The 12338-nt window shown below is 42.7% G+C and overlaps 1 protein-coding gene across 3 annotated transcripts in view; it reads left to right on the top strand.

Annotated features, from left to right (window-relative positions):
- Positions 1–8859, top strand: part of nr6a1a (nuclear receptor subfamily 6, group A, member 1a) — a 124088-nt gene extending 115229 nt beyond the window's left edge. For all 3 annotated transcript variants that reach the window (XM_039804378.1, XM_039804379.1, XM_039804380.1), the window contains 4 exons: positions 1342–1596; positions 5769–5890; positions 5992–6144; positions 8715–8859. In XM_039804378.1, coding sequence (XP_039660312.1) covers positions 1342–1596; positions 5769–5890; positions 5992–6144; positions 8715–8845 — 661 coding nt within the window. In that variant the 3' untranslated portion in view covers positions 8846–8859. The remainder of the gene's footprint in view (positions 1–1341; positions 1597–5768; positions 5891–5991; positions 6145–8714) is intronic.
- Positions 8860–12338: the final 3479 nt, after the last annotated feature.

The following is a 12338-nucleotide window of genomic DNA, read 5'->3' as shown; positions in this document are numbered from 1 at the left end:
TGAGCTGTGTTGCTTTTACGCCAAACATAACGTTTTGCATTGTTGCCAAAAAGTTCGATTTTGGTTTCATCTGACCACAGCACCTTCTTCCACATGTTTGGTGTGTCTCCCAGGTGGCTTTTGGTCGCAACTTTAAACGACACTTTTTATGGATATCTTTAAGAAATGGCTTTCTTCTTGCCACTCTTCCATAAAGGCCAGATTTGTGCAGTATACGACTGATTGTTGTCCTATGGACAGAGTCTCCCACCTCAGCTGTAGATCTCTGCAGTTCATCCAGAGTGATCATGGGCCTCTTGGCTGCATCTCTGATCAGTCTTCTCCTTGTATGAGCTGAATGTTTAGAGGGACGGCCGGGTCTTCGTAGATTTGTAGTGGTCTGATACTCCTTCCATTTCAATATTATCGCTTGCACAGTGCTCCTTGGGATGTTTAAAGCTTGGGAAATCTTTTTGTATCCAAATCCGGCTTTAAACTTCTCCACAACAGTATCTCGGACCTGCCTGGTGTGTTCCTTGTTCTTCATGATGCTCTCTGCGCTTTACACGGACCTCTGAGACTATCACAGAGCAGGTGCATTTATACGGAGACTTGATTACACACAGCTGGATTCTATTTATCATCATTTGTCATTTAGGTCAACATTGGATCATTCAGAGATCCTCACTGAACTTCTGGAGAGAGTTTGCTGCACTGAAAGTAAAGGGGCTGAATAATTTTGCACGCCCACTTTTTCAGTTTTTTATTTGTTAAAAAAGTTTGAAATAGCCAATGAATTTCGTTCCACTTCATAATTGGGACCCACTTGTTGTTGATTCTTCACAAAAAATTACAGTTTTATATCTTTATGTTTGAGGCCTGAAATGTGGCAAAAGGTCGAAACGTTCAAGGGGGCCGAATACTTTCGCAAGGCACTGTATGACTCATTCTTGACAAAAGGCAAAAGAGCTGTGTGCATGCGCACATTTGAATAATGTCAGGCTGTAAACGCGTTCGTCCAATCAGCTGCAGCTATTGCGGTTGTAGGAGGGTTTAGCCTGTTTTCTTGGCTTGTCAGTGGTCAGTGAAGAGAAACTGGTGGCAATACCACTAGCGTGCAATGCTGGGAGGAGGGGCGATCCCATCCGTGAAAACAACGCGTATATGGACACGTACTATTAGTGTGGTGGAATAACAATGTTGGCATGGTGACTTTAGCATTCAATATATCATCAATCAAATGACATCGTGGTAGTGGTGATCCAATAGTGAACACGCCAAATCTGGTTTTACACAACAAGCCAATATTTTGGTCATGTATCACTTCCCTATTCAAACAGTTTTTTAATTTTTGTGTCCCAGGTACAAAGTGACCCAGGTGGAGCTGTTTGCGCTGCTGTGCCGCCTGGCGGACGAGCTGCTCTTCCGCCAGATCTCCTGGATCAAGAAGCTGCCGTTCTTCTGCGAGCTCTCCATAGAGGACTACACCTGCCTGCTCAGCTCCACCTGGCAGGAGCTCATCCTGCTCTCCTGCCTCACCATCTACAGCGCTCAGATCTTCGGAGACCTGGCCGACGTCACCGCCAAGTACACGCCGTCTGACGACGAGCTGCAGGGGTGAGTGGAATGCTCTTGGAGAGGAAAGAGGGGTCCCAGAGTTTGGTTAGAGTAAAAATGTGTCTCTATATCGACGACGTTTCATTTCCCGGGATCGCTCCCGTGCCACGGATGGTGCTGCTAAGAACTTGAAATGTATAACTATTATCAGACCGGCCCTCGCGGCCTCGAAACACTACCGGCCCACCGGGAAAAGTCCCAACTCTCCCGATTGCCACTCTGCTACTGGCCGCCCCAGTAGAGTAGAGCTACTTTTGGTTGTTTTATTTCCCAGTTTATTGCCAGGCCTAACAAGACCTAAACACGACAATTAGTTTGTAACCATACAGCAAATTACACAGGTAAAGTATGACTTCACTGGGGAATTTTTCCATTGCATATTTTCCATGCATTGGTGTCTTAAGTGACTAATGTGAACAAAAATATTTGAAATCTGTCCAGTATTGTGTGAGAATGTTGTGACCGGCAGCCGCGTACCCGGCTGCAATGTAATCATAAAGGGCAAATGCGAATTATTATTCCAAGTGTCTGACAACATTATGGAAAGGTTCCCTACACAGATAGACATTGGTCAATATTTGATTTGAGTTTTATTTTGTTTCTGTCGACTTTAAATGAAGTGTGTTTCAAGATGATAAAAATTACTGTTTATTTAAATGGAGTTAGGGTTAGTGATTTTGGGGATGTCTCATGTTAAAAACTCTTCAACAAAAAGGAATAATAATCTGAAGATGTCACTTGCAAAACAAGCACTTTTAGTGGACGTAAATTGCCCATGAACGTTACATTGTGGCTTGTTCTTGCTTAATACTGTACCAGTTTCAAAAAAACTGTTGCTCCCATTCAATTCCAGGTTGAGAACAAGTCTCAGGTCTAATCCAAAACACTTTTTGTCAAATTCAGTGAATATCTTCTTAAGACTGTCTGTTCTATGTGCGCGCTGGAAGAACATCTTGGGCCCCATCTTGCACCCGACGCAGCGCAGTTAAAAAGCCCGACGCAAGTGTCTTTGCTAGTTTAAGAGTGACGTAGTTGTCAATTTCCCGTCCAGCGCCCGTGTCAATAAAATAGCAAATGCACCTGCACCTTTCTTGGCGTGTTGCTATTTTGAGGCAGTGGGAAGTGATCGTGCCATTGACCAACAAAAAGCTGGTCTGAAGTCAATAACGCAGCATTTCATTGTTATTTTAAAGCCTGCTTGAACTCGTGGAGTTTTGGTGGCATAGTGCTCGTGCCATATATGATCTGCTTGCGTGCACTTCACGCACGAGCAAATCAGTTTCTTCTCCTGAAAATCTCTCCTTCCTGCTCAGCAAATCCGCCATCATAATAGCAATGCGCCACGGTACAAACGCGCCTGGCTTTAAAAGGGAATGGGAGATGACACTCTGATTGGTTTATTGCATGTTACGCCCAAAAGACACCTATGAATTAATTAAGACACTAAGTACAACCCTTTTGCACCATGCGCCTGGCGCACGGGCCCTTTTTTCCGCCGTTAAACTAGTAAAAGTGGATTCTTCCATGCCCTAAACGCACCTGCGCCAGGCGCTTCCCGCCATGAGCTTAGATCCTTACAACGGGGCCCCTTGTGTTCATGCACAGCCCTGGCTCTGTAAATGGGAAACAAACACAACAATAATACGTTAGTGCTCGTGCACAGGGCAGGGGAAAGGCCATGATGTATAAAGAGAAAGGCAGTGGGAGTGAGAGGGCTGGAAAATTTGGCACGGGCTCTGAAGGTATTTGTTTGGGTGTTGGGTTCAAATATCAACAATCTTTCTTTAGAATTGCAGACTGCACCTAAAGCTGCGGCGATAAGTATTTTCTATAAACAAGAACTGTAATGTGAAAGGAGTCGCTGATTACCTCAACTCAATGGAGCGTTTCAGCATCTGCTCATTGTTTGCTTTTAGGCACCAAAGTATATATTTTTTTTGTTTAATTTTACTTTACAGCAACAAATATAATGAAAGAAACCAAGATAAAATGCACAAGGATAGACGAAGAGCAGCAGGGTGACATACAGAACTTAACATAACACCTGCATGAAACAAAACAAACAGGGGTTAAAGTATAGTCATAATAATGTTTTTAACAATAATATCATGCAGTTATCATGATTTAATTTAGTGCAATAACTGAATGTTTCAGGGAATCTGGAGCTCATAGCAGAGCTAAAAATCTGCTATGTTGCTGGGTGTGTAAATGGGCAACTGTAAGCTAACTTGGTCATAGCAATATAATAAGTTTATAATAAACCAATATTGTTTTTGCAGCTTGCTCCACTGTCCTCAAAAGGGAACTACACCCATTTTTCAAAATACTTGTGTTATTAGCCAAAACAGATACAACTCCCAAATCAAAAAACTAGAGTGCTAAAACTCAAATCTGTGTTGTCATCAAGCATAAAATGTGGATCTGCTTAGACAATGCATTGGGAAAGATGTTACAGATGACAATGAGGGCACCCAGGGGAATGTTCTGAGAATATGGGAACTGACAAGAGTGAATGAAGAAAACAATCGATGGAACTTCCCAAGGCCATGGCAATAACATGTTGGGATTCATAATTTAGGTGGTGTGTTCCCCTTTAAGTGGCCAGAAACAAACGGTTAATAATGCTTTAGTCAATATCGACGACGTTTCATTAACGGTATTGCTCCGTTGCCGCCGAAGGTTCCGTCGGATGTCCCTCACCTTTCCTTTTCTTTGTGTTGGCGTTCTAAACTCTGGTGGATTCATGAGGACTATGGTTAACTGCTCCTCAGATCTCTGCTAGACTATCTGTCCAATCTGAGTTTTCTGTTGCATGACTAAAACAACTTTTGAACGTACACATGTTCCACCAAAAAAAGTTCCTTCCCGAGGCTATTTTCTTTGCAGCGGCACCGTTGCTCCGTCCGGCGCTTAGCGCCGCCCAAGACGATTGTGATTGGTTGAACGAAATGCCAATAAACCAGAGCACGTTCATCTCCCATCCCGGAATGCTGCGTGGACTAGCCAGGCCTTCCTCCGCAGCTCTGTGGAGGAAGATCTGGCAACGGGAGACTAATAATGCCTTCATCCAGACGTTTGTGAGCTGACTAACATGATCTACAATACATCAGCACAACAGTGAGGTAGCTAGCCACATAAATATGTCCCACATCTACAGTACATTTACATAGACTGAAGAAATGACCCTCATTCATATGTGTTAATGTCTCACCTACAGTGACTCATATAGACTCCTACGTCTCTTTTGTGGAGGCTATCACACCATTAATATACACAAGATATTAAATGCTAGATTTAGCCTCTGGGAGCATTGCCAATTCAATATTTCACTATGATGAAAGGTGGATATCAGGAATTAAATGTTCCCCACTGCAACGATAATCCTCTCGAATGGCGAGACGTTCCGCTCTGTGAGCTGAGCATCTCCCAAAGTTTGATATTTTTTCCTTATCGCAGCAGGGAAGTTATTGATGTTGGATGAGGGCCAGCGTGGTGGTCCGTGAACGGGAGGCCTCCTCAGGACAGAGCTGTGGCTAGCACCGTCTGGCATATGAAATACACACATGTCCCACGCTAGGTAGAAAAGGATGTGTGGGGGGTTTGGAATGATCTGACCTCATGACACTGATTCTCCTAATATACGGTGCTGTTCTGCTGCCTCGGTCAATTTGCCTGTAGTTTAGGGGCGGACATCTGATTTACAGTGGCAGCACTGAAGTTTGTGAGAGAGATTGGGACTGTGAGAGCCAGAAAGACAGGAAATGGAGCTTTTGATGAGTGGATTTACACGTTGTGAATCTTTCTTCAAAAAGCTGTGGGATTAGCGAGACGTTTTGTTAAACCACTTTCAGTAGATCTGACGTATTCCCTCCCTAATTTTTGCCTTGTTCATCGAAGCATAGAAGCTTTAAGATAATGGGGCTTGAGGGATTTAATGTCTTTTGACAGTGGATTTTAATGTGAACATGTGGACCGTAAACCTGCTACAGCTGAGTCCATCTTCTGTTTTGTTTGGAGAACAGCTTTAAAAAGCGTGCGATATTGCCATAATCCAGCTGCCGTGCAAGGTAACCGTTGAACAGGTGTGCCTAATAAAGTGGCCAGGGAGTGTATACCTTATCCACCACTTCATTTTCCCAGCGTCATTTGACAAGTCTGTCTGACTCCCTCAGCTTCAGCGAGGACGGCATGGAGGTGATGGAGAGGTTGATATATCTGTTCCGCAAGTTTCACCAGTTGAAGATCAGCAACGAGGAGTATGCCTGTATGAAAGCCATCAACTTCCTCAACCAAGGTAACGCTGCAAGCTCCGCCATTAGGGAGATCGAGCTTTTCTTAACCCCCCAATACAGTATTCTCCACGTGACTCTCTCCGTTCATTTCCTACCTCTGCAGATATCAGAGGATTGTCCAACATCTCCCAGCTGGAGCAGCTGAACAAGCGCTACTGGTATGTGTGTCAGGACTACGCTGAATACAAGTACCCGCACCAGCCCAAACGCTTCCCTGAGATCATGATGTGTCTCCCGGAGATCCGCTGCATCGCAGGTAAGGCCTCGGAGTACCGTATGTTACAGCGGTCAGTAGTTTTGTTGTGAAATCCAACTCTTGTCTATTGTATGGTGTCTTGAACATCGCTGCCGTTAAATGTTTCAGATTCTAGTAAGAATTAGGGGTGGGAATCACCAGAGGCCTCACGATACCATATCATCACGATACTTATGTCACGCTGCGATATATTGCAATTCATTACCTTTTTTTCCAACTTTTCCCAATTTCAAATTATGTCCACAAAAGGAAACTTTGTCAACATCTGTTTTATCTAAAAAGATCAATTTCTCTGTTTGTTCATCTCACTTCAATGTTATTGCTGCAAAATGGGATTGTCAAGCGGACAGACTGACCAACACATATATAATAAAACATCGATACTTGGCGTCTGTATCGATACAGTATTGCCACGGAAAATATTGAGATACTATGCTGTATTGATTTTTTTCCCCCCACCCCTAGTAAGAATGCTACGGTTCTTAAAGGACAAATCCGGCGCAAAATGAACCCAGGAGTTAATAACACATGTGTACCGAGTCGACCGTTCTCTGGGATTTGTTGTCACGCTAATCGAACGTGACCAGTTTTAGTGCAAACCGCTAATTAGCTTATAATGCTAGGCACCATCTAGGGAAAACAGTCACGACCAGCCGAACGACGAACGCCGTGCTTGGGCTAGGTTACTGGTTACTGGTTGCACGGCGTTCGTCGTTCGGCTGGTCGTGACTGTTTTCCCAAGATGGCGCCTGCCTGTATACGTGAATGCTGCTGTCTTTATCTTTTTAATAAACTGTCCGTACACTTAACAAGGTCTCAGTGCTTCGGTTTACATGTAGGGACTCTCATTATGCTCCCGTGGAAGTGTCGTGCTATTCTGAGCCTTGTTAGTGGTATAGAAATAGCGATTTCTTTTACTTTACCCGTGCCCCGACGACTAGCGCTATAAGCTAATTAGCGGTTTGGGCTAAAACTGGTCACATTCGATTAGCATGAAAACAAATCCCAGAGAACGGTCGACTCGGTACACGTGTTATTAAGCCCTAGGTTCATTTTGCGCCAGATTTGTCCTTGGTATTCCTCTTTTACCAATTCATTTTGTAGGGGGGCTTTTGTGCAATATTACATAGCCAAAGAAATGGTGGCTATTTGGCTCCAACAGTCCGCCCATGACCGGAGAGAGCAAGGCCTTTATTTTAGATTAGAGATGCTATTTATTTAATACTTAGTAACAGAGCCTCCCTATTTTTCTGATCTGCTCCCATTTGAATTTGCAGTTCATGATGTTTGATGTCAATGCCAAACTTCCTCCATGGTTACCTGTTACCTTGATAAATTCCTTATAACATTTCCATAGAGTCGCACCCATAACTCAGAGTTTACATATTCAAAGGACACATTCACTAAGACAATACAATTTTTTCTTTTTTCTTTTTTGTATTTCGGTCTATGAAACTCCCTGTCCTCATTGGCTTTTAATGTGACAAAAAATGTGCAGGAAGTGTTGAGTTGAGCGATATTACAAAATGTCATTTGACATTTATTTACTATTTTGATCCTATAGACCCTACAGACTCTGGTGAACTCGTTTTACGGTTTGTTTTCAAAAAGAGATTTGAGGAATTTCAAAAAGCGGAAATCAACATTTCAGCTCCAGCGCCAAATTATCTCTTCACACATTGCTCTGGAAAAAATGTGGGCGTCGCTATACGGGAAGCTGAGTTTGTTCTGGACATTTTGATACGGAACACATTGGGATCAGTTATACCTTTTTTAAAAAGGTCAATTTAAGAAGATATGTGAAAATGCTCTTAGGCCTCAGAGGGTTAAGTTATGGTGCGTTCTTTTTGTCTTGTAATCGCGACTAGTAGCTCGAGCGTGACGTCACATCCATGTCGAAAAACGAATAACCGCGGGTTGGTGCGTTCTTTTTGTCACACAATACTACAAGTCGGAGAAAAGATGGATTTTTGTAAAATTTTTAGTAACATTTAGGATTCTATTCACCCAGTTATTGACATATTACACACATATATTTCACAGTTTGATATATGAAAATTACGTTTTGATTAACGTTAACGTTAGGCTACTGCTCTGCTTTCTGCTCAAGGCTCGGCTTAAAGCCATTGTTGTCTCTAGCCAATTTCAGCTGCACAAGCTACAAAATAACTAATCAGGCGGTATTTAACTCCTAATAAGACTGTAGCGACATGCCTATAGGTAGCAGTATACAGTGCTATGTGTACGACTTCTTCATTTGGTTACAACAAAGACAAAAGTGCTAAAAATTGTAGATAACCACAATGTTTACTACGTGTGATGCACGACGTAGCCATCTTTGAAAGTGAGCTCGGGGTCCTCTGAGTTCAGACGACTTGACGAATTGAATTAAATCGACCTGGGGGCGTTGTTTTTGCAACTTCCGGGTCGTAACTCCGGAAAACAACTCGTAAAACAACTTCGGTGGACAAAAAGAACGCACCATTATTATTTATTATATTATTATTATTATTATTATTATTATTATTATTATTATTATTATTATTAAGCTAACCCTACCTTGTTTGCAGGGAAGCTTGTGAATGTCCCTCTGGAGCAGCTCCCACTCTTGTTCAAAGCAGTCTTGCACTCCTGCAAATCCAGCCTGACCAGCTACAGGACCGGCCCGTCGCCCTGCGTGACCACCTCCTCCGGAAACTAGACCGACCTCCCCACCACCCCAAGCCGAGGGACTGGTCTCCCCTCTTGTGAATGTGACAAGCAGCTAGTTTGTTTTTTGTACCTTTTTTTCCTTTATATATTTATTACACGACAGAGCTGAATGTATGCTGATTTACACTGTGCACATGCTTCTGTACAAAACAAATGCTCGTAGATGCATTGGTCTTTGGAGTTTACAAGTGTGTATCCAGTTTGCTCAATGTGTCAGTGTTGCTATTGTTAGAGCTAGACTTTAAAAGAGTTTATTTTATTCAGATGGGGGGTTGGAGGGGGGTGGCGGGCGGATAGACACATGTGACTACCTCAGGAAAATGTTGTTGCTATTTTCGGGTACCTTTTTTTTTCCTTCTTTTTCTGTCTGTTAAAATGAAGAGTTGCCCAGTCCAAAACCAAATCCCTTTGGATGTTTTGGCACCTCAATCAGACACTGAATGTTCAAAGGAGCTGCATGAATCAAAGGTTGAAAAAAACTGTGTTTTTGTTACACTGAAAATGCAAAAAAGTATTCAGCTAAAATGGAGCTACTTTATCTGCATGGACTCTCAGACATCCTGCTTACGGGAGGCAGTCTTGTCAATTTAACATTCCGTGGGTTAAGGTGACCGTTGTTGGATCTGTGGGATCTTCATTGGGGGGGTGGGGGGGGGGAATAAAAGGAGAATACGGGTATTTTCTACAATCATAGACCGGGGATCTAAGGCTTTATTGCAGGGGAAAGGGAGGATAGCTAGGTTCGCTGTTCGTTTTTAGTTTTATTGTTTTTCTTTTTTGACCAAAGTGTTATGCAATGCTTTTTTTCAAACACCCAATGATGGGTAGGGAGCTGATAGCTCCACAAAAAAAAAAGAAAAAGATTTCTTATCAATGAAGGATCAGGATAGGAAATTAATCAATGAGGGGAGAACCCTCGAGTATGTTGCTGGATTTCATTCTAAATGCTGCTAAACATGCACACATCTCTTGTTCGCACACATATATGCATAGAGCAGATGTGATGAGATATGTTATTTTTTTCCTCTGCTTCTTGTCAGATGGCTCAATTTTTTTGGGGCACTGCTGCCTTCAGTACCAGGAACTATATCACCATCGGAATAAATTGGAAGAAAAAAAAATGTCACTTCAGCCTGCTTTCAACACACTTTTGGTTTAACAAATCTCGCAGGTTTTTTTTTTTCTTTCAATTCATTCCGAGCAAAACCAAAAGCCAGAAAAGATAACACTTGGTGTTTTTGAACAGCGAGACATCTTCACGGGTCCGGAAAATAAATAAATAAATGTATACCTTAACTACTAGAACTAAAATAGAACGGACAACAACTAGCTTCGGTTAGCTTATCCAGCGTCAGACCAGTTGGGGAAACCCCGGATTACAAAACCAGACGGTCCATTCAAAAGTTCCACTGGCCAGTTTTAGAGGAACTTACTTAGACTGTTTTCAGGTCTTGTCAGGTCCAATCAAAAGTTTGCACAGACCCAAGACCAGTAGCAGTCAGTCAGTAAGTCTGACCTGACTCAGACCCAAGGGGTCACGAGACAGTGTGGACCTGAGACTTGGTTCTAGTTCTGGTCCTCAGGGTTCAACTGGACAAGGTTGGCCAAGAAAAGCCAAACAAATGGGTAATGGCTATTTTAAAGTTATAATTTCAAAGGATGGATACAGTGTAATTGACCCAGGCCACGTCTCAACGCATCCAGTTTATCTGTGTTTTTTACCTTCCTGGCAGCGCTGCCTGGAAGGCCACAGGTTATGGTTAGGGTTAGGGTTATGGTTAGGGTTAAGGTTAGGGTTAGGTGCCTTGAAGGCAGCGGTCGCAGCGCTGCCTGGAAGGAGCAGTTGGGGGCAAAAAACACCATCGAGCACGAATCCACGCTAGGTTTAGAGAATTTGAGTGACTTACCTCCGGCTTGCATACATACCCTCTGTGACAGATGTGCACACTGTTAAAAAAAAAGCCATAGAAATGGTCTATATTTTTGAAGTATGAGATGATCATTTCAAAACCGTTTGAAGTGTCTTCTTGGATTCCTCGAGTTTTTTCTTTTTCTCCCTCCGCCGTTTACTGACGTACGAACGACTTGAAATGCAGACAACAAGCAGTCCTTGGAACAACTCTCTTTTTCTTTTTCTTTTTTTTTTTTTTTGCACACGACGGTGAGGTTTTGGAGAGCTTGACCTTTGACCTCGGGCCACTGCCCCACCCAGTGTGTTCCTCTCTCTCAGGTCCCTGCCGACCTGAATCTAAACAGGGTAAAGTGAGTGTTATGTATTGCATTCGGGAGTAACTCAGTGACCACGCTGATGTACTTGTAGTATTAGTAGAAGTAGTTTGCAGGACATTGTAGGTCCTCTGTAGGGAAGTGGTTTGTTTTTTTTCTATTCTTTTATCCTTCCCCTCCCCCCTGAAAGTCATTCAGTGAAAGTGGGTGTAGTTTTGAAGACGAGACACGCAGGGTGGATTTTTCTCTCGCCATCGGTGACGGGACGGAGTAGCGACATTTGTCAGAACGCCGCGGCGTCTCTCTCCCGTTTCCGTCCACCTCTCTGTGCGCACGGCCTTAACAGCAGCAGTGTTCTTCTTTCACATGTTCCAGTTAGCCTCTTCTCATCTTTTGATTTCTATACATTTTCACGTACCTTTTGTAGTTATGATGTGAATTTCTTTTTTTGGGTTTTCAACGTATACGTTGTCTTTTTTTTTTTGAGAGTGAAGACAACCCCCCCCTTATCATTTTCTAAACTTTGAATTAATTCTTGACTTTTTGTTTAGTTTTTTTTGGACGTGATTTTAATTAACTCATTCCCTTGTCCATCCATGGTGGTTTATTAAAAAAAATAAAATAAAAAAAATAGTATTACTTTGGGGGATGTCAGCCACGTTTTATATGGACCATAGTGACGTCTGTCTTGGGAGCCTTTTTATGTATTATTTGAATCATTTTACAATGATAGTGTGATGTTTTGGAGCCGTGTGTGGTTCCAAGCCTGAATGAAATTACACTCGTTTCGTCTCTCTCTCCATTTCGTAAAACGTGCATCACTAAATCACACAGGCATCTGAGGTTAAAGGGCAATTTCACCCCCAAAAAAAAAAAATACATCTATATTCTCACTGTCCTCTAGTGGTAAGGTTCTGGTTTCTATTTGTCTCTGAGATTTCTGCCACCACCCCCAAAGAACAAGGGCGGGTTGACTGGAATTTAGTTTGCTATGGGATGGAGGCAAATCATTTTAGAGAGCAATACCTCTTTTTTTAAAAGCCAAGCAGATAAAACCACAACTGTCAGAACAGCCGGATAGAACGACAGGTGGGAAGAGACAATGTGTGTTTTTTGTAATTTTTTTGTGAACTGACCCTTAAAACCACACAATCTCAGGGATATGTACTTTTATGTAACAGAAGTCTGAGTGATGTGATGTATCTTTTTAAAAAGGAACCCCCCCCCCCTCCTAAAATCCTTAATACCACTGCTGA

This window comes from Perca fluviatilis, chromosome 6, assembly GCF_010015445.1.
Source record: "Perca fluviatilis chromosome 6, GENO_Pfluv_1.0, whole genome shotgun sequence".
NCBI lineage: Eukaryota > Metazoa > Chordata > Actinopteri > Perciformes > Percidae > Perca > Perca fluviatilis.
Note: the sequence above shows the minus strand (reverse complement) of the source record. Positions and strands in the feature narration are given on the sequence as shown.